Genomic DNA, 27,697 nt, shown 5'->3' with positions numbered 1-27,697 from the left:
TTGGTCTGAATGCATTAATTTAGCCATTATCGGTCATGGCGGGAAAGACCTTCCATACATAACCTAACCGGCCGAGAGAGGGGGCAAACTGCTCGCGCGCACACACCACACACTCGCTCACACCTGTGCAGCTCCTCCTTCGGTGAGCCATCCAATGAGAGGCGAGTTTTCCTGCGCGTGGACTTCTGCATACACCGCCGCACGCGCACACCCAGCCTGTTGTCCGCAGGCAGATACAGCACGAGCATCACCGTTTGAAAGCTAACTATGGCCGAAGGAGGAGAAGGCGAGGACGAAATCCAGTTCTTGCGAACTGTAAGTCCTTTTTCTGTTTCTCTGAAGCCGAGAGCCGGCTCTGTGTCTGCTGTCACTGCGTCTTTCTGCTGGCCGTGTGTGTATGCGTGCGTGCGTGCGTGCGTGTGTGTGTGTGTGTGTGTGTGTGTGTGTGTGTGTGTGTGTGTGTGTGTGTGAGAGAGGGCAGGGAGTTTACCGCATTAAGGATGACAGCTCCTCCAGATACTAGTCATTGGTCTGTGAGTCCGCATCATGCTGACCGCAGACTAAACGGTGGCATAGGAATGTAAACACACTGACTGACAGTTAGAAAGACAGGAGGTGAAGAGAGATGGACGAAGGTGTTTTGCTGTCATTGTCTCAGAAAGAGGAGTTGAGCAGCATGCGTGTAGTGGCTGGTGTATGTGTGTGTTGGGTGGGAGCGGGGCGCAGTGCGGTGCAGTATGGCAGCATGAAGTCTGATGCATCTGCTTCACTTCCATCACCTTCTACATTGAAGCAATACCTCAAAACACTGCGTCTGTATGTGTGTATATTTATTGTTTGTCTCATTATGAAGTACAAGCTTGAACAGGTCATGATCAGGAACGTGAATAATCAAACGGGAATCCACTGCACCTGACTATTTTCCTTTTTGATGGAAGTGGGCAGGAACATAAGTATAGAAATACAAGTCGCGATATGTATGTTAGTTAGACATTTCAAACTAAAGCCTTATTTGTAGTCTTTTTCTGTCAGTGAGATGCTTCCATTGTTGCCAGTGCAGTTTCCAGCATCAGTATCATGAAAGCAAAAGGAAGCTTTCTGCAATGCTAAAATGCCATCTCTTGATCAGAGAAACGAAACATGACAATAAGATGACATTATTTTACTAGAAGGAAATCTAGATTGGGATAGAGGCAGCATCAATATTTGTTGTTGTCTTTATTGGGTTAAATAATGTTGTGTAATGTGATAGGAGTCCCTCATAGTAACAAACCCATGGAGAATTCTCAGTACTCTGCACTTCCACAGAGCTTTTTATGGCGCGTTTCCACTGCAGCGGGTAGCTCGCTTTAAGCGTGCCGAGCCGTGCGGGGCCCGTTTTTGGTTGCGTTTCCACTTGGCCTAGTTTTGGCCCGGGGCTACTTTTTCACCTTTTTTCTGGCCCGACTAAATCGTGGTTCTAGGGCCAGGAACAACCAGGCTGAGTCGGGCTGAGTATGCTAAACTAGAGAGAGAATCGCTGGCAAGGGGGCTACAACTACAACAAAATGAACATATTTGACCGTGATTTAATTGTAATACACCTTTCAAAATGATGCCGAAGTAACAACATACTGATACCGGTTAGTAAAAACCATGAATTAATGCTTTGACAAGTCTGCAGACAGACGGCAGGCGAAAAACTCTTTTAAAATGGGCCGAGGTCCTGTATATAAGGTCTCGGAAATGGCTATAGGACCGTCCTGCAGCTAACGTCAAATGACTATACAGACCGGGCTATTATCGCATGCTTAAGCAAGTTTCGCGGGTGGTAATGTAGGGATAGGATTCACAGATAAATATTCTCACGACAACATTATTTTCAATGAGTTTCCCCTCAATATAAAATTGTGGCAATTAAATCTCTTTCCATGCCAATTGCTTAGCTTTTTATGCTGATTTCAGTCTTATCTTTTTATGTTGTTTCAATCATTTTCTACTTTATATTTTCCAATGCACAATGTTTTACTTGTAAAGGATATCACTGCATACTTTAAAGACTAGAGAAGATGAACTTTTATTAATCCCTCATGGGGAAATTATTTCTCTGCATTTGACCCATCCTAGTGTTAGGAGCAGTGTGCTGCCATTTTGAACGGCGCCCGGGGAGCAATGTGGGGAACGGTGCCTTGCTCAGGGACACCTCGGTAGCACTTGGTCTTTCGGGGACTTGAACTGGTGACCTTCCAGTTCCCAAGCCAAGTCCCTATCGACTTCGCCACCACCGCCTACTCGGTTTTATTAAAACTGAAGGTTTTTTTTTAAAGAATACGCCGACATTTCGTTGACGTATAGTGATTTTGCATTGAAAGCAACACAAATCATTTATCGGCTACGCCGGCATTTTTATTTTAGAAATCGGAGAAACCGTCTTTTGAATTGTATGTAGTATGCTGTACATTTTTGTAATTTATCCTGCTGTAAACGTTAATTGTACACCAATTATATCCATATTTCTGTAGACTACATAAAAAGCCATTTCAGGGCTTCTGTGCAGGACCGTCCTGTACATAGCCATTTCAGAGAGCTGTGTACAGGACGGTCCTGTATATAGCCATTTGGCGTTGTGTACAGGACCGTCCTGTATATAGCCATTTCAGAGACCTTATTTACAGGACCGTCCTGTATATAGCCATTTCAGAGACCTTATATACAGGACCGTCCTGTATATAGCCACTCCCTTTAAAATGCGTGTTTTCTGAATGGAGCTTGGCTAAGCTAATGTTATATATGCTCCGACCGTCCACACTCACAACAACGGACAGACATAAATAAACCAGCGACTGTATTCGCCATGACACAGGCAGTCTGTGGTTTGTACTTGTTTAACGTGTGTCTAGTTTCTGAACAGATATGAGGAGCTGTGAGCTCTGAGTGCTAAGAGCTAATGCCTGTGTTGTCTTTCTGGGGTCTCATTGAAGATGACGTCACGGCTCCGCCTACACTGCGTTACTATAGTAACTGCCCCAGTTCCTAAAGTAACTGCCCCAGTTCCTAAACTGTAATGGAAACGCAGCATTAAAGTGAGCCGGGCCTAATAAGGCCTAACCAAGCCGAGCGAGGCCTGCAGTGGAAACGCGCCATTAGTCGGGCCTGAAAAAAGGTGAAAAAGTAGTCCCGGGCCAAAACTAGGCCAAGTGGAAACGCAACCAAAAACGGGCCCCGCACGGCTCGGCACGCTTAAAGCGAGCTACCCGCTGCAGTGGAAACGCGCCATTAGTGTCTTTTAGCTCATTGTTTTTGTTAAATGCCTGCAATAGCTGTTTTATTTCAGTCTCACTGCGGTCTTGATGAACCTCATGTCTAGCAAAGCAGGTTGCTGTTTTCAGTGAAAGCAATGGCAACAGAAGTGAGAGCTGGTGAGCGAAGTTGTGGGTTTAGCAGCTAAAGAGCCGGATATTTTTCTCTGAAGTTTAAGAGCGAAATAGAGCTAAAAGCAGAGTTTATATTGCCCACACCCAACAGATGTGTAAGCAATTATTTGCTATTACTTTTGCCAAGTGAACTTAACAAGCTGCAATATGTTGAGTATGTGTGATTTAAAAAACAAATGTATTAGCATCCAGTATGTGCTGCCCCACGAAGGCCAACAAAAAGAGAAAAAGTGAATTGTCCCTAACACATTCTTTCTTCTCTTCTATACTTTACTGCAGGAGTTAACATTCATTTACATCCACTAACATATGACATGGTTTGTACTTAGCATTATTAGAATGTTACAATTGTTATAGTGCAAAGGAATAGTAAAGAAAATAAACAAATAACCCTATCACGACACAGTGCATAAGCATACATAATCATGGATTCCTATAATAATAACATGAAGTACATCCAAATAATAGCAAGTGCAAGATATTCATTAACAATGAAATGATAAACCGGTTCATAGACTGTCAGAATATGAATTGGCAAAAATGTGGATATTCAATGGTTTCCTGAAAATTCCTGCAGCATGAGCTGTTTTTCAGAAAAAGGAACTTATCTTCTGGACAACACTGCCTGGCCTTTTCCATTATGTTCGGACTTTCTATAGAGCAAACATTCAATCGAGAAATAATTAATTAATAATGAAAATAATTAATAGTCTCATCCCTAAAATACATGCAGAAAAAGGGGACCATAAGAAAACACAGCGTTTAATGCTAGTTCCATGGGATGGGTCTAATTTGCTGTTGATTGAAATTGTGCGATGGCACTCTGTTTTGGATGGTGATGCTTAAGGTGGTATAAATGATTATGTGTTTTTACTTTTTTATTTTGCCACATTTAGGCTTTTTAACAGAACATTACCAATCTGCTTTGTGCTGGTCTGTAAGTAGTCCTGTTACTCCTAAAGTTCCCACAGAATAAGTGTGGGCTGTGCTGTCTTATATCATGTGGTGTCAGTGCGGCTGCAGTATTAGAGGTCTCTGTTCACTGTGGTTTTGGTAGTAAGTTGTTCAGAGCTCAGAGGACAGGCAACATGTGAGGGCCACTTCACAGGCACTGCACCCAGGGAAGGCACCGGAGCACTCTGCATTTCATACTTCATTAGGCGCAAGTAGGGATGGGTATCGTTAGGATTTTATCGGTACCGGTACTGCTTATCGGTATTTTTCGATACTCTTATCGATACTTTTCAATAATTTGGTGCTCAAAATTATAGACATGAATACAAGATGTGAAGATTAAACAGTAATTTTATTGTAATTTTCTTGCAGAAATAACTGTATAACGTATACATTAGCTTCTCAGAAGCAGACACAAATAAATAAAATAACTTAAAGGGGCCTGGCTCGCCCTATCATGCTTTTTGGGGTTTTCCGTCAGACAGAGGATGAAAAGAGCCATTCTTTTAAAACGTTTTTTAACATTTGTAAATCAGTTACATCTTCATCCATACATTTCAAACTGACAACCTAGCTCGACAAGAGATCCTTAAAACATTGTCCTACAGTGCAAAACTGTGATATGAAGAAATTGGTCAAAAGGCTAAGATGGCAAAAAGATAAAGGCGAGTACGTATATTATTCTGGATTGTATTTTTAAATCATCACAAAATAAATGATGTGCTGAATTGAAACACGTCAACATGTGTCTGAAGGTTTAAACATAGAAAAAAGTATTTGAGCTTAAAATATGTCAATTCCTTGTAAACGACCAACAATTGCTGAACCATACATTGAAACGTTGACCTTTAACAACATTTGCAGTTTTCCAATTCACAATGACATCTGTAAGTTTAACTGGTTTATAAAGCATTCAATGAACGGCCAAATTATTATAGGTGTAGGAGCTCACATTAATACACTGTTAATAAACTAAAAAAAGATAAGGCGATGTGCCTGCAAGACTTTACTCAGGTAAAGAAAAGATATTACCCGTGCGCAGCAGCTAACCTGCCTGCGAGCCTTTGCTCAGGTCACATTTACACACGGCGCGGCTGAAGCCCGTCAGCACTATTAGCACTAGCAGTATCGCTAGCATCGTTTTAGATTCAATGAGTGTCTCGTTTGCAAATGCTTCATTAAGTTGCTTGTGTTACCCCCTTTACAAGCAACTAATTGAGTACATAGATTGCACCTTGCACTATCGCCACTACATTTTTTAAAGTGCACCCAGACCTTCGATCGCTTCGCTCTGTCCGCCATGCCTGCGGGAGTCTCACAACAATAATAAGAGCGCTGTTGCAGTGTTGCCAACTTCTTAGTAATAAAAGTAGCTATTGGCTGTCCCAAAAGTCGTCAGAAGTTGCTAAATGACGTCATCGCCTAATTTGCATATCATGTAATGGCGGCTGTAGAAGAGAGCATGGTAGAGGGGAGTACAAAAAACGTTTCCAACCCTTCAAGGATCAAAACTTGAAACCACCGGAGTTAAATCCAGACGACAGTAGATCAATGTAAAATTACTTTTTTGCTTTCCCGTCTTAAGCAGAACATAACTCAGAATGTATTATAGTGTGAAAGTGATTGAAGAAACATTTACATTTTACATTTAAATCCCGCTCAAAACCAGGACGGCTTGGCAGTTGGCGCAATTCATTTGCAGTCTCGACGCGGGGGAGTGTGGTTGTCTCCTCGCTGCTCTCTCTGACTGCAGCAGCAGCAGCTCTGCTGCCGCCAGGCAACTGTCAGTCTGAGCGCCTGTGAGTAATATGGGAGGGAGGCGGGGCTCACGGCAGCTCGTTAACTGCAGAACAATACGTGAGTCGCCAAACACCAGAAAAGTCGCTAATAACACCATTATAAATCGTTAGAATAGTCGTTAGTCGCTTTTGACACAAATAAGTCGCCAGAGGGTTTGGAAATCCGCCAAATTTAACGACAAAGTCGCCAAGTTGGCAACACTGCGCTGTTGAGAGAGATGACGAGTGGCATTTACAGTGGCCAATCAGAGGGGTCTCAAACCGGATACATCACACGGGATGAGGGTTCCCAACCAACCAGAATGGTTTAAAGTTAAACTAAGGAAGTAGACGTAACACATACACCGATAGCAGCACCGTTGGTCCAGCGGCTTAACGGTATACCGATACCGTCCAATCAGGTACCGGTATTGACTTAGTACCGGTTCTCGATACCCATCCCTAGGCGCAAGTGACTAACGTTTGAACGTGCACTGCATCTTCATCACAGTCAGATGGTATTGGCAAGAAAATGCAGTAGTACAGCAATACTTAATCAACAAGACACTACAACAGGGATGGGCAACTTTGATGGTGGTGGGGGCCACATCATTGATGTACTGGCCACCAGGGGGCCGCAGATTCACTTGGAACACACACACACACACACACACACACACAAATTCAACCCGGTATCACGGCAAGACGTGAACATGTGACGATTTACCATGCTGGGAGACGTGAAGATGTTACGATTTCGTCCCTTCAAACATGACAGCTACATGGTATTGTTAACCCATGTTAACCAGTGGAGAAATAACCGGAAATACCAAGCAAATGCTACCCCGACGTAATGATTTATTTTTTAATAGCCACACTCGATTACGCCGATTTTCTTGTTGCCCCAGCTGGTCGACACCAACAAAGGCTACATTAATGTATTAAATCGATGTTAATCCGTGCGTATCCGTATGTGGAATTAAAGGACGTGACGTTGTGCGATTGAGTTGCCAAGCAACAGCTTCGGTTCATGTTAATTTACAAACTATTCAACTACAACCGTAGTTATATTTAAAAACATGTTAGAAGGCCTCACAAAATACTTTAATGCAAATTAAAATATAAATGTGAAGGAATGTGTGTGTATAACAAAATACATCGGTCATAAACGAAACCGGAAACAGACGTAGGCAAGATCCTCAGCTCGATGATTGGATGGTTATCCGCAATGCATGCTGGGATTTGGTTTATGTGATGTGAAATCTGAAAACGTTTTTTAAAAATACAATAATACTTTATTCCGAGTGTGCTTGCTTTTCTCTTTGAAAGTCATCACATAACGGCATTGTAAAGCAAGCACACTCGGAATAAAGTATTATTGTATTTTTAAAAAACGTTTTCAGATTTCACATCACATAAACCAAATCCCAGCATGCATTGCGGCTAAACCATCCAATCATCGAGCTGAGGATCTTGCCTACGTCTGTTTCCGGTTTCGTTTATGACCGATGTATTTTGTTATACACACATTCCTTAACATTTACATTTTAATTTGCATTAAAGTATTTCGTGAGGCCTTCTAACATGTTTTTAAATATAACTACGGTTGTAGTTGAAGAGTTTGTAAATTAACATGAACCGAAGCTGTTGCCTGGCAACTCAATCGCACAACGTCACATCCGTTAATTCCACATTCACACACACGGATTAACATCGATTTAATACATTAATGTTGCCTTTGTTTCTGCTAAAAGAGGTGTCGACCAGCTGGGGCAACAAGAAAATCGGCGTAATCGAGTGTGACTTATTACAAAATAAATCATTACGTCGGTGTAGCATTTGGTTGGTATTTCCGGTTATTTCTCCACTGGTTAACATGGGTTAACAATACCATGTAGCTGTCACGTTTGAAGGGACGAAATCGTGACATCTTCACGTCTCCCAGCATGGTAAATCGTCACATGTTCACGTCTTGCCGTGATACCGGGTTGCAAAAATTCCATGTGTTGTATGTAATTATTAACAAATATACTAAGTCTGACATCTTCATTGACATTTTACAATCAAAGGGAACATCCCCAAAAAATGGGAACATCCTCTAATAAGCTCACTAAACAAATATCAGTTCACAGACATTTTATTTCATTTTTACAAGTGGCATGTTTGTATTGAACAGGTTATTAAACAGTGGAATACAACTATTTTAAACAATTGGAAAGCACGGAAAATGTGTGTGTATTGAGATGAACCATTAGATGACATACACATGAAGTCATGAACACTAACCCAGACATTAGTTGTCTAACTTGAACCTAAAACACTTGTAGCCAGTCTCTGCATTCCCCTTACTCCACAATAAGGGGAGTGTCCCCACAGACACCCGTCAGCCCGCACTCTGCTGTTCCTCAGCGCCACTCCCCCTCCCTCCCGCTGACATTATGAATGAAAAGCGTAGTAATCATAGATAACACGGCAGGGTCCGGGACAGTTTGTTTTCATCTGATTTCAAATAAAAAAAGTCTTGGTTTTAAGAATATTAAACTTGTTTTGCCAAATTCAGATGATAAAAACAACTGTTAAGCTTGTAAAGGCATAATTACAAGAGGCAACTTAACGTCACAGCAGGCATAACAACAGCCGGTGTTTCTTGTGAGGGTTTCCCCGGGAAACAAACACAATACACACAAATGCGTCACAGATTATTTCGCCGTATTTGAAATCATCAACGCAGCTCGCGACGTAACTAGGAGTCTAGTGGACGGTATCAGTACTACAAGTAAAACAAAATAAAATTATTAATTACGTTGTTTATAAATTAATCTGAGGGCCGCAAAAAGAGGAGGTGGGGGCCGCCATTTGCCCATCCCTGCACTACAATATAGTACACCCAGGCAAACTATTAATGAGGCAATCCTGTGGACATTATCCTCATTACAGAAACTTAAAAAAACTCATTCTTTACCATTGCTGTATATGCTTATGATGGGGAATGCAAAAAGGCCAGGTGTGACCAGAACATTCACCTTTAAGAGGCTACCCTTCTTTCATTTTATATCATTTGTTTCAATTATATTGTAAGGGAGTTGGAGTTAAAACAGTCCAGTTATTCAGTCTGTTTGTATACCGACGACACTGATTTGTGTTATTGAGTTGTTTTGATGATGGCTACATGTCACTAGCTCGGCCATTGATCTGTACTGTCACTGTAGAACTACAGCCTCAATGCTGTCCTCTCCAGCTGCTTGGAAATGGCTCATGATAGATCTGTCAATATCAGTCTGACTGCGCATTAGGTCCTTTAAAGTCCCACTTTCTGTGGCATTGTAGTAGCAAGGATACTTCAACATTGTACAATTCTAGCTTGTGTGTTTGTGCTTGTGTCTTAATTTTCTCAAATGTTGCCCGATGTGCGATGTGGTTCTTAATTATATATCATGTATCGTATTATAAAAATGGGATGGTAGGAAGAAGCTTTTACACTGTTTCAAATAAATAAATGTCACTACAGTTGAGTTAAATACATTGCCTGCTCATTATATTAGAATCTAAGATAGTTCAACCACCATTTGTGGCTGTTGTTTGTATTAGGGGTGTGCGATATATCAAATACTGAATTAAGTAATTGAACACAATGAAAACTAGGTTTTGTTATGTTTTTTTTAGTCCTTTCGTAAAAATTACGTTATGTTAGAATTGCTTTTGCATTTAGCTTTTTTGCACAAACCTAGGGCTCTTATAGACCCAAAGCCTACATATACGTCATACACACTTTCCTGCCTATACACAACCCTTTTCTTGGTGACATATGTTTGATTTGTCCGCTGTTGTAATCTCAGAAAAAAGGTTAAATGCCTATACAGTTAAGAGTCTTAAAGGAGTAAAGGAATTGTTTCATCAAAGCAAGTTTAAAGGCTACGTGTTCAGTTCAGAAAGTGGTAAGATGGAGGTGGAAGGATTAGTTCTCAAAGTAAAAAGCAGTGGCTTCATTGTCTCGCAATGGTTTGGGTATCTCTGGGAAGATGGAGCAAACCATGGCTAGAGTAGTAAAACCGTTTCCACAAAAGGTAGCAGTACCAAACATTTGTTTCTCCAATTGATGAACATAATGTGTAGCACTGGCATGTATTGGCGTCCAGTCCCAGTTTGTCTCATATTAAGAAAAACACTTTAGATCACTACCAAACTCTTTTTGTGCCAAATTGGTCAGCTATGATTGCAGGGTCTTCACTAAAATGTTTTGTTCAGGTGGATCTATAAGAAAATGTTCACAATCTATGATAAACTGTGATAAATGTTGTTGATGATCAGTAGTTTAAATAGTACGTAAGCAACCCATGCGGCTCATTATTTTGGATTAGCCCTGACCGTCTCACTACATCCCTACTGGCTTCACCAGTAGTCTGACTCCTGCCGATACTGCTTGGCTCGGCTGCCTCTATCTCCTATACAGAGGAACGTCTGTATTATTTGATACAATGGCTGAGATAATAATAGGGACAGTACGTTTACATCCAGGCTTATCTGTAATACTATTCCTTCTTTCTTCCTCCTCTCCTGCTCCATCCCTACCTTTCATCCTCCTCCACCCTCCCTGTAATCCTGCAGCACTCCCTGCTAAGTGCTCTTTGAATGCAGATCAATACATGGTTACTGGTGACTGCTGATGTCTCAGCACAAAGCAAACAGCATGGCAGCAGCCTGTGTTTCTCTTCATTGAATCTCTGTTACAGAGAAATGTCTGTGTTTGCCTACTGGAGGAATGGACCAAGCAGAGAATTCCAATGGAGAGCCATCAGGTCAATTAAAGGAACACGTCACCTATTATCTATCTTTGGAGTATCCCCTCTGTATCTAAGTGCAAATGACCTGAAATAAGTTGATTGTTGAATATGTGTTGAAATTCATTCAATAATAGGCTGAGGATTAATACAGAATGTTGTGGTATGTATTTTTGTTAGGGATGCACGATAATTATCGGCCCGATAATTATCGGTCCGATATTAGGAATTATGACGTCATCCCGATAAACCTGATACCAGTATTAATAGCCCCGATAATATACAATATATTTTTTGTAAAAAAATCCTGCGGTGTGGGTGGATTGGGATGAGGGGCGCTTGTTTTTCACTCGGCTCCTCCCGTTTTGCCAGTACTGTGGTATTAGTGGTTTAGGAAGAGGGGAGTTCTTCACAAATCCAGCGCTCCCTAATAATTCGAACCTGATCAGTCACCTGAAACATCGCCATCGCTACGATGGTGTGTTAAAAGCGTACGAAGACAATAATACAATACAGTGTGTGTGTGTGTGTGTGTGTGTGTGTGTGTGTGTGTGTGTGTGTGTGTGTGTGTGTGTGTGTGTGTGTGTGTGTGTGTGTGTGTGTGTGTGTGTGTGTGTGTGTGTGTGTGTGTGTGTGTGTGTGTGTGTGTGTGTGTGTGTGTATTGGGGCTATCCGTGCTGAGTGTGCTGACTTCTCCTACAACGTCCCACTGTCTGCTTCCTGCATCAAGTCAAGTGCTCGGCGCAGTTGTAGCGAAATGTCGCTCCTCTGTTTTCATTGAAACAGCTCCTTATATCCGTTAGCGCAGCTAGCTAGCACCAGATGCTAACAACAACAATGCACGTAAGGTCTCTCTCTCGCTCGCTCGGGCCACACATACACACACCCTCCCGGTCCTCCCGATGGCCAGTCGGTGCCTGCCGGTGAGCGTGGAAGTGTGGTCTGCCACAAGCGGGCGGCAGGAGCGGGGCTGTCAGCATCAGCGGGGCTGTCAGCATCAGCTTGGAGATGGTATTTTAAACTCGATGCGCTCTGAAACTACGGGGCGGCCGAGGAAAAAAAATACACATGCGTTAATCGCGTTAAAATAATTAGTGGCGTAAATCTTTTTTTATTATCGGTTATCGGTATCGGTCTTGAGAAGCAGGAAGTTATCGGTATCGGTTTCCAAAACCCAATATCGTGCATCCCTAATTTTTGTATATGATAATTTATGTAATATGCAATTTGTAATATCTGGAAGCAAGGGTAAAAACCTTCACAGATTAGAAAATAAAAGACACATTAAACATTAAATAGCAAAATACATCTTTGTTGCATGCCTTGCAGTAAATAGACATTAGACATTCTCTGAAGTGGCAGCTCACCAATATGTTTGTTTTTTGCTCTGTGTTTGTGTGCACATTTGAATCTCTCTAAAAGCCTATGCATTACATATGGAGGCTGATTTATTTAAAAGTTAAACATTATACTGATCCGCTCCCCCTCTCAGCAGGAGGACAACGTTCAGTGCCCTCCAAACTGCTGAAATCCCCACATCAGAAAATAGTCATATGTTTTCTTATTAAATGAACATATACTTAGTTGAGGTCAGCAAAACAATTGTGGTTAGGGTTTAAAGAACAACGATGTGTTTTTTCTTAGAGACACATGGACGGTGTTTGTAAAAGTAACTGCTGTCTGTTTCATTTGCCGCAGCTCGTCTGTCCCCTTATCTTTTTTTCTAATTGAGTGGGACATTTTATCGATTGTCGAACCTCAAATTGAGGAGGAACAATGCGGACTCCGTCCTGGTCGTGGAACGACGGATCAGCTTTTTACTCTCGCAAGGATCCTGGAGGGGGCCTGGGAGTACGCTTATCTAGAATGCTAGAATGTTGTGTGAATTGTCTACAAATGTGAATACAACTTGTCTGAGAGAGGGTTGTGACGAGTGTGTGAGTGCAGTTTGGAAAAACTGTATTTTGGCTGCAGAGTTGTGAGTATAAATTGTTGCACTGATAGAAATGTACCGTATGATGAATTTATCCATAGAAGGTAACAAGAAAGGAAAGTTGACTTACTTCCAAAAGCAGATCAGAAAACAGGGGGGTTTCTTAATTGCTGTTGCGTTCTTCCTCTCCTCCTCCTCCTCCTCCTCCTCCTCCTCCTCCTCCTCCTCCTCCTCCTCCTCCTCCACGGACGGACGGACGGACGGACGGACGGACGGACGGACGGACAGACAGACAGACAGGCGAATTCATGATGAATGTTGGACAACATATTGGTCAATGCACTGCTGTGATTTAGAGTTTGCGTGCGTCTGTGCTTCTTACCGTGTGTGCATCAGGCAGCCACCTCTATACTGAAGAGTGTTCTGAGTTTCATGTCCAGTTAATCCGCCTCATCCGCGAATCCTCTGGTGCAAAAAGAGTTCTGAATGTATGGAAGTCCATGAAAACATTCACATTCCCATCTCACTTGATTTGTAACCCTTAGTACATTTGTTTCTACTAAGGTAATGGTCTCAATCACTAGTTTCAACTTTTCGTCTACACACATTGGTTTTTATTTTGTGAATGATGGTCCCGTTTAAAGTAACATTAAGATGGACTGCAGATAACAATAGCTCTCTTATCTTTGTAAGGTTCATGTGTTTTGGTGTGGAGATGTCTTGTTAACAGTTGTATTTGACTCCACCTCCACATGTAAACAACAATGATGTCCACGGCCACACTGAGGGAGTGAAAGCCACAGCGCACCAACATGACGTCACAGTGACGACACTTGTTTGAGTTATCAGTGTGTACTATAGAACTTTGTCTTTTTGAAAACATAGTTTCATGTTTCATTTACAGTACAATAGTGAGGTTATGTAAATTGATATTTTTAGACTTAAAATGTAAAATCAATGCTAAAGATGAATGCTCTGGGTAGAGAGGACTGTGTTTATGCTTTGAAGGTGCCCTTTAACAGGTTCAAAGGATGCTCAGAGCAAAAGAGGATGAGACATGAGTCAGAATTTCAGCAGGCGATAAAGGTTTTACTATTTTATTCAGCATTGACATTATTGTTAGCATTTAACTCAATCCTCTTAATACTTGGCAACAACTTAAACATTAAAGAAGAGACTTAACTCTACCTCAAAACCAGGTGTCCTGTCAACCTGTCACACTGGCACCTCATTACCATGTGACCAGAAGTCTATCTCTACGGACTGTAGCCATATGTGCTTCAAATAGACTGAAATACACACTTTAGTAAGCCCTCCTTTAACCAACCCATCTAATTCAACTGACCCAATCCTCCCCTGAAGAAGATTAACATGTTTAGTTATTGTTTGCTGAGAGAGGTGTTCAATTATTTAATTATTTTTGGCTGATAGTTTGTGGTGCTGTTGAATTTCATGACATTATACTGAGTATATCAATGAGGATAAGCTAACTTTCCTTTCTCTAGGGAGCTTTCAAACAATTGATTTATGCTACCAGTACCTGTTTTTTTTACACAAATAATAATAATAATAATAATCCTTATATTTATTATAGCGCTTTATCAAAGACTCTCAAAGCGCTTTACAAATACACATTACACATACAGATCATACATGTAATGGTCATCTACTGTGGACAATACCCAAATGATGTTATTACACCCATACCCATATATATATATTAGTGCTGTCAAAATTATCGCGTTAACGGCGGTAATTCATTTTTTGAATGAATTGCGTTAAAATATTTAACGCATTTAACGCATGTGCAGAATGGCCCGTCTCATACGTGCCACCAGTGGCAGCGCCAGGGTATGGCTGGGGTAGGCTACACCCATACCAAGAAATGGCTTAGCCCCACCATGAAAAATTATGTTAAAGTAAGCAAAATAAAGTCTGCCAACTCGCGCGGAGTAAATTGCACAGACAGCAGTTAGTAATAATAATAATAATAATAATAACTGGGATTTCTATAGCGCCTTTCAAGGGACCCAAGGTCGCTTTACAGGAATAGGGCAAGCACAAACAAAACAAAACAAAACAAAGGTCAGACAGACAAAACAACAGATCGATTTAAGGGCCGAAAGCCTTGATGAACAGATGGGACTTGAGGGCCCTTTTGAAGGCGTCCAGTGTGGGGATGTTGCGAATCTCCGCAGGGAGAGCGTTCCAGAGGGTGGGGGCTGCCACACTGAAGGCTCTGTCCCCGAAGGTTCTCAGTTTGGTGCGGGGGGTGGTGAGCAGGCCAGAGTCTGAAGACCGCAGGTTCCGGGGTGGGGCATGCGGGTGAAGGATGTCCGATAGGTACTGGGGGGCAAGGAGGGCATGGAGGGACTTGTAGGTCAGGAGGAGGACTTTGTAAGTTATGCGGAACTTGACCGGCAACCAGTGGAGGTGGATGAGGGTGGGAGTGATGTGCTGCCAGGGCTTTGTGTGTGTGAGGACCCGAGCTGCACAGTTTTGGACATACTGGAGCCTGTCCAGGGTTTTGTTGGGAACCCCGAACAGGACACCATTGCAGTAGTCCAAGCGGGTGGTGACAAATGCATGCACCAGGGTCTCGGCAAGCGACTCCGAGAGTGACGGTCGGAGTCTGGAAATGTTCCGCAGGTGGTAGAAAGCCGATTTGGTCACAGACTTGACGTGGGAATGGAAGGAAAGGGTGCAGTCGAGGATCACACCCAGGTTGCGGGCTTCAGGAGATGGGGAGATGGAGCAGCCGTCGACCTCAAGGACGAAGTCACCAACCTTCTGGAGCAGTGCCTTGGGTGCCACAACCATGAGCTCTGATTAAGCTAAGATTGATTTCAGTAGCCACGGTTTTGAAAACTTTTGTCACGTAGTAATCATCTTCTCAATAGAACATCTTTGATAACGGCGTGGTGTTGTTGCAGGAAGTCCCAACGGAGAATACTTTTGCTGTAGTACAGAGGTGCACATAACTAACTGGTACGCAGGTTTTGTGCGTAATCTGAAATGCGTACCGTCACTTGTGTCACAAAGCGCATTTGCGTACCGACGTATTTGAAGGCGGTTAGATCACCGGACGACAGAGTCGGTCTCCGTGTGCACAGACAGGGCTGCTGTTAACGTCGGTCTGTACAACGGAATTGTGCCAAAACTACGCCAACCGGCTGCGGAGGGAGACTCCCCCCTTCACTGGAGAACTGCGCTAAAACAGCTGATCACAACGTTCACACTGTGGTCACGAAGTACTCCACTAGCCGCCCCTCTGTCGACTTTCCTGAAGTACTCCCCCGTTGATAGAAATCAACACGTAATGAATTAAGACCCCACGGTTTGATGATTGATAGGTGTGTGGGCTGTCTTTCATTTTGACAGAACAATGTTATAATAAACATAGATACTGTATGTGGATATATCCGCCTTCTTTCATTTATCTTTCCATTCCCACAACAATATACATAAATAAATGGCATATTTTGGACATAGTTCGAATGGTGATTAATCATGATTAATTAATTTTTAAGCTGTGATTAATCTGATTAAAAATTGTAATCGTTTGACAGCCCTAATATATATATGGGTGTAATACCCATATATATATATATATAGGCCTAAGTCAATATATATATATATGTATATGTGGTGAAGATGCCTTCATTAATAAATATAAACTGTAGCTTTTTTTTTAGCATGTTGGCCGATAGCATATTCTTTAGAGCTAGGATACATAACATAGGAAAAACATAGTATTTATAGTGACATTCTTTTCATTTCAGAATGTTGTATTGCAGTACCTTGTTACTTATTGACCTGTTATATTATTGATGTATTGGTCTTGCTCTAGTTCTATGTTTAAATCTTGCCTGCTCTTGTTCTGTCTTGCTGCCATGCTCTTTAATGCTACTGATGGTCTAAACATTTGGCTTTAAACACATCTGTTTTACAGCAAGTTCCAGCCCTGTTCACTTTCAACACTATTGTCAACTAGCTGCTTCCCTTGGAATTGCCCTCCGTTTTGTATTCGTCACACAACTAACAACCATTGTTCTAATCATGTCACTCCTCCTAACCGTACTTTAGGCTAATGGCTCAATGTAGACAGGGCTGCCAACACTTACGCATTGAGCGTGCGAGTCACGCAATTAACCCATAACTCACGCCACACTTGCCTTTCCTCACGCTAAGTTTTCGTCCAAAATAAATGTATAAATATAAAAATAAAGTGAAGGAACAGCAAACCGAGCGGTCTACGAAATGAGACGGTCTTCTGGCTTAGTTCAGTAAAGTTGGAACGATATTGGGAGATTCCGATTTCACGGATCAATAACTCATGAACAAAACGTTATTCAAACACAAATGACGTCTCCTAAGTACCGTGGTAAGGTTGACAACGAACTACAATCAAATGTTGATCAAAAAAAGCCAATACGCGCCGTCCCGGCTTCGAGCTGGACACATTACATTGGTCTCAATCCGCAGCCGGAGAAGAAACGAGTGCTCACGGACCGTCTCCAAAGTGCAACTCCGAAAAAAGAATACAATAATATTCAATCACTATTATACAGCTTATTACTACCAAACTCACTACACACATCAATAGTCTCCTGGTGGTCATACTACAGCAGAGAGTTTTGAAGAATATGCTTTTGAATAATTTTGAAAAATATCTCACTCCAAGCTGAACTCAAATGTTGGCAGCCCTGATTTAGATTTCCCTTTTTTCTGTTTATTGTATTGACATAATTAGTTTAAAAACACTTTATAACACAATAACAATGTACAAAATATAGAAAACATGGCCGTGCTTGCAATGATTCCCATTAGGCGCATTCACACGGCAGTACTTTTCCCACAAAGGTTCATGAGAACTTAGTTCTAAGTACAGATCGCTAAGTACAGCTCGCGTTCACACCGGAATAAGTTCCTGGGGGTGGATTAGGCAAATGAAGCCGCTGACGTCACTTCTTCTTCTTCTGCTTTGGGTTTACTGGCAGGCCGCAAACAACTTCACGGCGTATACTGCCGCCCAAAGTCCCCGGCCGTAAGTCCCGGAGTTGGGGAAGGCTTCAGTAGAAGCTGCTGGGAGTCCTACTGAAACCTTCCGAGTAAATCGCCAGAACGCCGACACCTCATTATCTTCACCGCTCCCATGTTTTCTTTTGTGTTGCCATAAGTTAGTCTCTCTGAGTTTGTGCGCTGGGCTAATGGCTGCTAATAATGCTAATGCGAGGATACCGCGGGTACCCGACGGGTGACCCGCAAAAAAGGTGATTCGCGGGTGGTATTTTTTCAAATGCTTTTTTCCGGGTTCGGTTCTGGGTAAAACAAAGATGATGCGGGTCGGGTCGCGGGTATTGCATAATAAATATATTAAAATAATAATAGTTTAATGTTTAAAATCCTCAGACCTCTCCCCCGCGGGACCGCGCATAATCATAACCTCTGCAGCGCATCAATCAATTTAACGTGTGATTACAACGTCAGGCAGTTGCCGTGATCAAGAGTTTTAAAACGATCGATTAAGTTAAGATAATAAGCTATCAGCAACAGAACAGGCACACGGGATACCCGGAGATGACAATGACAACAACAACAACAACAACAACAACAACAACCGGAAGTTACAACATGCTTACCGCAATAGTGGTCCGTGTAGGATCCTCTCTATGGTGCACCTGTAGAAGGTCAGGATCCTCTCTATGAAGCACCTGTAGAAGGTCAGGATCCTCTCTATGGTGCACCTGTAGAAGGTCAGGATCCTCTCTATGGAGCACCTGTAGAAGGTCAGGATCCTCTCTATGGTGCACCTATAGAAGGTCAGGATCCTCTCTATGGAGCACCTGAAGGTCAGGATCCTCTCTATGGAGCACCTGAAGAAGGTCAGGATCCTCTCTATGGTGCACCTGTAGAAGGTCAGGATCCTCTCTATGGAGCACCTGTAGAAGATCAGGATGCTCTCTATGGAGCACCTGTAGAAGGTCAGGATCCTCTCTATGGAGCACCTGTAGAAGGTCAGGATGCTCTCTATGGAGCACCTGTAGAAGGTCAGGATCCTCTCTATGGTGCACCTGTAGAAGGTCAGGATGCTCTCGATGGAGCACCTGTAGAAGGTCAGGATCCTCTCTATGGAGCACCTGAAGGTCAGGATCCTCTCTATGGAGCACCTGTAGAAGGTCAGGATCCTCTCTATGGAGCACCTGTAGAAGGTCAGGATCCTCTCTATGGAGCACCTGAAGAAGGTCAGGACCCTCTCTATGGTGCACCTGTAGAAGGTCAGGATCCTCTCTATGGAGCACCTGTAGAAGGTCAGGATCCTCTCTATGGTGCACCTATAGAAGGTCAGGATCCTCTCTATGGAGCACCTGAAGGTCAGGATCCTCTCTATGGAGCACCTGAAGAAGGTCAGGATCCTCTCTATGGTGCACCTGTAGAAGGTCAGGATCCTCTCTATGGAGCACCTGTAGAAGGTCATGATCCTCTCTATGGTGCACCTGTAGAAGGTCAGGATCCTCTCTATGGAGCACCTGTAGAAGGTCAGGATCCTCTCTATGGTGCACCTGTAGAAGGTCAGGATGCTCTCTATGGAGCACCTGTAGAAGGTCATGATCCTCTCTATGGAGCACCTGTAGAAGGTCAGGATCCTCTCTATGGTGCACCTGTAGAAGGTCACGATCCTCTCTATGGTCCACCTGTAGAAGTTACAGAGTATCCTGGAGTCCATGTTGAACCTCCTCAGCCTGCGGAGGAAGAAGAGCCGCTGTCAAGCTTTCTTGGTGATGGTGGTGATGTGAAGAGTCCGTGTCAGGTCCTCAGTGATGTGGACACTGAGGAACCTGAAGCTGCTGACTCTCTCCACCGTAGTCCCATTGATGGCGATGGGGGCGTGTCCCTCTCTCTGCTGCTTCCTGTAGTCCACAATCAGCTCCTTTGTTTTACTGACGTTGAGATGGAGGTTGTTATCCGGGCACCAAGATGTCAGTTTTCCGACCTCTCTGTACGCCGTCTCGTCGCCATCTGTGATCTAGCCGATGACGGTCGTGTCGTCAGCAAACTTCATGATGGTGTTGGAGCTGTGTGTGGCCACGCAGTCGTGAGTGAACAGGGAGTAGAGGAGAGGGCTGAGCACGCAGCCTTGAGGGGCTCCGGTGTTGAGGTTCAGGGTGGAGGATGTGATGTTTCCCACCCGCACTGCCTGGGGTCTGCCCGTCAGGAAGTTCAGGATCCAGTCACAGAGGGCGCTGTTGAGCCCGAGATCTCTGAGCTTGATGGCCAGCTTGGAGGGCACAATGGTGTTGAAGGCTGAACTGTAATCAATGAACAGCATTCTCACACATGTGTTCCTCTGGTCCAGGTGTGAGAGGGCAGTGTGGAGGGGGGGGCTATGGCATCGTCTGTGGACCTGTTTGCTCTGTAGGCAAACTGCAGGGGGTCCAGAGAGTCAGGGAGGGAGGAGGTGATGAAGGCTTTGACTAACCGCTCAAAGCACTTCATGGTGATGGAGGTAAGTGCTACTGGGCGGTAGTCGTTGAGGCTGGTGATTTTAGTCTTTCTGGGGACAGGAACGATGGTGGAGTGTTTGAAACATGTGGGGACTACAGACTGCAGCAGGCACCTGTTGAAGATGTCTGTGAACACCTCTGCCAGCTGAACTGCACACACCCTGAGAACACGGCCAGGGATGCCATCAGGTCCAGGAGCCTTGTGTGGGTTAACCCATCAAGCAACAAGCTTAATGCCTGATTAGTGAAGCCAATGCCGACCTGCCTCAAACCTTCTAATCATAACCCTTACTCCACGGGTTTCTAAAACAAGTCAAATTGTTATCAAAATCTATCAAAAAATTCCCATACTTCCCACTTGATTAATAACCTCAAATATGTTTTTCTGATGATGTTATGGTCTCAATCAGCTTCAAATCTTCATCACAGCCAGATGATAATGTTCTAAAATTTGTATAGGGTCAAATATGATACGATAACGCAGGGTACGCTTTCGCTGCCTTGTGAGAGATAGATCCCTACAACAGTTCAGTTAGAAAACTCACGTGTTTCTGGATATGTTTATTAGAAGCAGCATAGAGTTGAGTTTGGCGTCCAGGCTCGGGCCTCATCACTCCACAGATGTGCACAGAACATTGAGTGAGTGATGATTAGATAACTATGCCCCGAGCCTACAGGTGGATGCTGGGGTTGAAGCTGGGGTGGTGGGGGGGCAGGAGAGCAGCAGCAACATTATCGAGGCAGAGGCAGGCAGATCTGGTAGCTTAAATAGAGTGGCAAGTTTAGGGGAATGTGATTGGTTGGTTGTAAGAGGGACGAGGCGCGTCACGTGTAAATGTATCATTGGTGCTCGAGTTGACTGCCTGAATTAGCTCGCAGGCTTCGCCCCATTATTGTCAGATTTTTGTCTTAGAACTTTTTCCCTTTGACACTGTGTTTTCATTTCATGAAAGTTAATTGGAACATGTAGTTCAGTTAATGTTTGTATCAATGTGCTGTTGTTTTGTCACCTAAGGTTTAAACAAAAAAAGATTCTGCAACCAATACACCAAATAAAAGGGTTAGAGAAGAGTAGATCAGAAACCAATGGGTGATGTCCATGTGTGTTTCAGTTTGAATTTTCAATTACTGTGAAGTTATTGGCTAAGAAGTTATTAGATTTCAGGCTTCTTGCAAAAAAATATAAATGCGGCACAGAGGAATATCAAATAAAATAGTTATTAACCAGATCGGTTAGCAGGTGGAGTCAGTGCAGTGGATGATGCCAGACGGCAGCAGGAGAACACTTTGTGGCTGGCATACAGTGGCAGTGCTCTCTGATGAACCTGTTGACCTTCTTCTTGCACCGCTGACCTTAGAGCAGTGGTTCCCAACCTGGGGGGTGAGATCGCAGGGGGGGCGCCAGGCCTCAGATGATTTGAGGCCAATTATCATATTTAGACTTTTTTTTATTGGTCTCCTCCATTTTGTAGATTATTTACGACTTTTTAATCCACATAAACACATCGGCAAAATCCAGCTTACTTTGAGCATGTGTTTTAAACAGTTTAATCCCTTTGTGCATTGTTTCCACTTCCGCCGTCATTTAATTTCTTCATACCGCGGGAATCCAGATGAATTAATCCTGAGTCCAATAACCATCAAAGTCACTCCAACAGTGCTCCTTGATTAAGCTTTCATCCTCCTTTAACAACATACTTCACATTCATCCAGTTTGTGACAGTAGTTTTAGCATTTTTGAGACTTTTCAACTTTAATTACCGCTGTTGCGCCCCCCCCCCCCCACACACACATTAAAGTTGAAAAGTCTCAAAAATGCGCAACTTCCAACAGGAGTCATTAGGGGGGGCTCTTGGAACCCCTGCCTTAGAGGATGCATGCCAGCTTCTTCTTGGTGATATGCTGTTAAATTTTCACCCACTGTGACTTATGGTGCAATTGCAATGTATAAAGATGTCTTGGATTACTGACTGATTGAGTAATCGGTATTCAGCAACAGCTCCATCAAACCTTTAGCCTGTCTGTATCCTGCAAACGTAATGAATCTTGTTTTTCTCTTTCTTCAAGCTGCCAAATGCATTTGTTTTTCTGTGGCTGAAGAAGCCACCTTTGCGTGACCCTCGCTGTCGTGTGGATTGCAGATGTGTGTGGTGTGATGGGGGAGTAATAGTGTTAAAGAGAAATAGTGAGATGGCCTGGCACCCCTCACTTCTCTGTAGTCTGTTTCTCTCTTCCTTGCTGCTTCTCACTGCAGTGCCGTTATGTAATCTGATTGATCATCACGGCATGCTTTAGTGCAGAGTAGATGGGAAGAAAGGAGAGAAAAGGAACGAGGCTATGGAGAAGTGGGGAGAGGGGGGAGAAAGAAGACATGAGATGAAGGCACAGGGCAGATGAGAGGAGGCTCTGTGACTGAGGAACCATGACATGGAATTGTGAAGTCACTGTTTTATTCTCTTGCTGCAGTTACTAAATGAAGCAGTCACTAAACCATGAACACGAACAACTCGAGTTTAGTCATTCTTCTTTTTGTCTGAACAGCTAACCACTTTCCATTCCTCTCTCTTAACAATTACATTCATATGGAAATATTTGCAGTTTTGAATCATTTCTATATTAACACTCTTCCACCGAGCACCACCCTCAGGCCGATGTATGAACCTGGAGAATTACACAGAATGAAGGGCTGACTGCATAACATGGACTGCACACCTTTAAACTGGCATGGTGCTTTTTGGGGGATCAGAATCATCTGAAATGTGTTATAATTTCAGAGAAATGTAACATGTGACTGAGGCTTGGTGACTTTAAAGCACATGATGCACACGGAGCACATGAGTGATCCAAGAGAACCATCACAAAGGGCTCTTCCGTGGTAGCAGTGTTACGTTGTGATCACATGTATACCATATAGATCACTGCGACCTCCTTATTTCTGTAACATGTTTTAATTTGTAAAGCAGGCTATCAATGCTTACTCGTATACTTATACAATGGACGGTACAATTATAATGCTCCATGTACCAGCAGCATCGAGTTAGTAATCACTTATTGCGTTACTGGATAAGGAGAGTTCACCAACATGTCGAATGTTTAACCCAATGATCAGAACGACATCGAGCTCACACTTTAATCTACTCGCATGTAAACAACCAGACCACAACATTGAGACTGCTTCCACGACCTCCCACTGCTGGAGCGTAGAGGTCAGACACACAAACACACAGCCAACCAATATGTAAGTTCAAAGAAAGCTTAATGTATGTGTATGTAAAGCTTAACATAATGGATCCCCTGTCTTTGCCTGCCAACCACACCTACCTACGGACACAAAGAAAGGACCTGCACCTGAACCGGATGGTCGTGTTGGCTGGTCTCCCCATTAGTCAGACACCTTGGACTGGAATATCTATATCTATACATTTTCACAGCTAATTTATTATTATTTGTAGTTAGGTCAAATGAAAAATATGAATCAATATCAGCCAGTGTACCACCAAGCAAGCTTTTTCATATGTGAATGTTTGCAAATGTTTTGTCCTTGTTCTTAAAACTGGGAAGTTACACTAAAATGTAGTTTATCTTTGCTATGACCCTCAGCTGTCACAGCAACCTACATACTGTGTGTGTGTGTGTGTGTGTGTGTGTGTGTGTGTGTGTGTGTGTGTGTGTGTGTGTGTGTGTGTGTGTGTGTGTGTGTGTGTGTGTGTGTGTGTGTGTGTGTGTGTGTGTGTGTGTGTGTGTGAATAATGGCTCTGTGTAGCGTCTCATACATTATGGCTGATGTGTGGAGGTATGGCTGGCTTCAGCCTATTTCTAGGAGACCTATCTATGGCATAGAACCAACACACACTGACAGGTTGCTGCTGCACTGCTGTATTTTCTCTGCTCTTGTTCTGGTCCCAGAGGCTGGCTGCAGCCTCCCAAAGACACCAGTAGACTCTGTAAAGTGTAACTTCATGGGAAGTGTCCCATATAAGAAAGAGCAGAGGAAACGGGAGCAGAGCTCTGTCATTCTAACTTAAAACGCTGTGGTTCTGCCAAAATGCATCATAAATATAACTTTTATATTTGAGGGGAAAACTGTATTAGGAAAATAAGGGTTATCACCCCACTTTGATCAACTCTTAGCATGATAGGGCTATGAATACAGTTTGTGGTCTTAGTCAGTCTTACTGCAGTAGGTAGCATCACTTTATTACAATATCAATTTAAATGTGCAGACTAAAGCAACCACTGAACTGAACTGCAATTGTTCCGCTCTCCTTCACTCCCAATATCCATTGTGTGGGGCAGTATTGAATTTAATTGAAGCAATTAAATAAGCTGATCATCATTCACTTGCTAGTGTGTAAATACCCCATGCAACAGCAGAAACACATCTCCAACATTAAATAAAAGAGCAAACCTTTCCTTCTTGGCTAGATGAGGACTGATTTATATTTTGCCTTGGAAACAAAGATTGATTCCTATCATATGTTGTATCTGACCAACAGAGATGCAGACTGCATTGAAGGCTCAGTGTAAATGTGAGTGTCTTAAATCCCATTTGAAATGTAACAAGATGCACGTCATTCAAAAGTGGAAATGAAGCCTTTGACATTCTGCGGCTCAAATAGTAATGCTGTCTTATTTGAGAAAGCTGCATCGGGTGCTGCACTGCATTGCTGCTCATGCCAAAACACTAAAAGGAATTTTATTAGCCTGCTGTAGTCCTTAATTAAAAATACAATATTCAATAACATCATTTTATGAGCTACCTCCTGGTTCAATAAAGGCTTAGGTCACACAACATTTATGACCCACACTGCATGACTTTCTCTCTGTTCCTTCAATTATGTCAGCCTATCCCTTCAGGAATAGATGAAAAAGGACAAATGAAAATACGCCTGTTTCTGCTTATCCACCGAGGCATTGATTTTTGTTTCTTGACATTTCATGTTGTGTGTTTTTGGAAACAAGATATTTTTTATGGTTGAATTATCAAAAATAGAAAGTTGTAGCTCAACTGTTTGGGATTTAGGTACATTTGCAATTTTGCTTACATTGAACTAGGTTAATATTGCTAATGTTTGTTTAAGGGATTGGATACATGAAGGCAGTGCTTGAATTGGGCCGGTACTCACTGGTACGCAGTACCGGCACTTCTGATTTTTACTCATGTGGTACCGGCACTTCTTACTGAGTACCAGCTAAAATGCCGGTACTCAGCCGCCGGCTTCTCATGACGCATCTCATGACGCATCTCATGACGCGTCTCATGACGCGTCTCATGACGCAGCGATAGACTAGAGCAGAAAATACATCACATAACGTTAGCATTTCGAAAATGTTAGCATGGCTTAATAATAGTGCGAAAAGACAGCGGTTGTCGCTGGACAAGGATTCCCTCTCTCCTTTCCTGCTGAAAGATGGTGAGGGTACTCAGGCACGAGGAGTCATTTAACCAGCCGCCAGTAGGAGTCAGGCTTTACTTTCTTTTATATCCATAATGTTATGGTAACGGGGGCATGTGAGCTAGGAGTATTCTAGCATGTGGGCTACCAATAAAGAGACACGTAATTGTGACAGTTGAACTCACGTGTATTATTGAATAACACGACATGGTGTCAGAAGTCCTGTTGACATTACGTGGAGTGTGACCGGAAAAAGTATTGTTTGGAGGCAATTGACGGTGAAAAGGAAGGAAAGTGGACATGGCAGACGAGAATGCTAACGGAGATGCAGCGCGACCGAGTGCTACGTTTATCATCCATCCACCGGAGCCTTTCGACTTTTCAAGACCGCAGGAATGGGCCAAATGGATACGGCGGTTCAAGAGATTTCGCCTGGCAAGTAATCTGAACAGTAGCTCAGAAGAGAATCAAGTCAACACATTGATATACTGCATGGGAGATGAAGCAGATGATATTTTACTTGGATTGACTCTCACAGCGGCTCAGAGAGACACTTACCAAGGTGTGCCGGATGGCTTTCAAGGCTTCTTCGTTGTCAAGAAAAATGTCATATATGAGCGGGCAAAGTTTAATATGCGCAGACAGGGAGAAGGTGAACCAGTGGACTCGTTCGTCACAGCTCTATATGCACTTGCGGAGCATTGTAGCTACGGCGTGCTACATGATGAACTCATTCGAGACAGGCTTGTTGTCGGATTGACGGATAGGCGGCTGTCTGAACGGATGCAACTGGACTCAGACCTTACCTTGGGAAAAGCTATTACCATGGCTCGGCAGAGTGAAGAGGTGAACCGGCAACAATCTTCTCTGCAAGGTGACGATAGAACTGAGGCATGTGACGCTAAATTAGTGGACAGAGTGTTTAAGAGCAGTAGCAAATATGCTAAAAACAAAGCTCAATCTGCTAATAGCTACCAAGCCAAGCCACAATACAACAAGGGTTATGATGCAAAGTGTTATAACTGTGGTTGTTCTCCTTCACATGCAAAGACTGAGAATGGGACATTATATGCGTGTGTATAAAACAGCTAAAAGCGTGCATGAGATGAATGAAGACGAGGAAAGCTTGTTCTTAGGCAGCATTGAGGCCGACAATGATCCGTGGATGGCAGACATTGACATTAACAACAAAAGCGCGCAGTTCAAAATTGACACTGGGGCTGATGTTACAGTCATTCCTCACTCCGTGTTTAAAGAGGTTTATAAGCACAAAGCTCCACCAGCTCTTCAAAAGCCAAGGAAGCCACTTTGGGGTCCAGGGAAAAATCCTTTAGACGTAGTGGGCTTTGCTAGTATGCTGCTGAAGAAAGGAGAGAGACAACTTATGGAGGATGTGTATGTCATTCGACGCTTGCAAACAGCATTGCTCGGGAGGCCTGCTAATGTAGCGCTGAAGCTAGTGGCACGACTAGACAAACGTCACTATGGACACGCTAAAGACTAATTACCCAACAGTATGCAGCGGTCTTGGAGAGGTGCGGCAGCCATATGCCATTAAGCTGAAACCAGGGGTGTTCTCTGAAGACACCTAGAAGGATTCCACTGCCACTGATGGACAAAGTCAAAGAGGTACTGTCCCGCTTGGAAGACCTGGGGGTGATCAGCGGAGTTGAGGAGCCTACAGATTGGTGCGCTGGCATGGTGGTGGCGCCTAAAAAGACAGGGGCTGTTTGCATATGTGTGGATCTAACTAAACTGAACGAGTCTGTGTGTCGAGAAAAGTACATTCTACCTTCAGTGGAAGAAACATTGGGAAAGCTGGCTGGAGCCAAAAATATTCAGCAAATTGGATGCAAACATTGGGTTTTAGCAAATACCTCTAATAAAAGGCTCAGCCAAGTACACAACGTTCATCACACCCTTTGGCCGATACCACTTCA

The 27,697-nt window shown here is 43.2% G+C and overlaps 1 protein-coding gene across 1 annotated transcript in view; it reads left to right on the top strand.

Annotated features, from left to right (window-relative positions):
* Positions 1 to 228: 228 nt before the first annotated feature.
* ryr2a (ryanodine receptor 2a (cardiac)) overlaps positions 229 to 27,697 on the top strand; it is a 321,872-nt gene continuing 294,403 nt past the window's right edge. The window contains exon 1 of the mRNA XM_034107043.2: positions 229 to 315. Coding sequence (XP_033962934.1) covers positions 268 to 315 — 48 coding nt within the window. The 5' untranslated portion in view covers positions 229 to 267. The remainder of the gene's footprint in view (positions 316 to 27,697) is intronic.

The sequence above is a fragment of the Pseudochaenichthys georgianus genome, chromosome 19 (assembly GCF_902827115.2).
Source record: "Pseudochaenichthys georgianus chromosome 19, fPseGeo1.2, whole genome shotgun sequence".
Lineage (NCBI taxonomy): Eukaryota > Metazoa > Chordata > Actinopteri > Perciformes > Channichthyidae > Pseudochaenichthys > Pseudochaenichthys georgianus.
The sequence above is the reverse complement of the archived record's forward strand: the minus strand, read 5'-3'. Positions and strand labels throughout refer to the sequence as shown.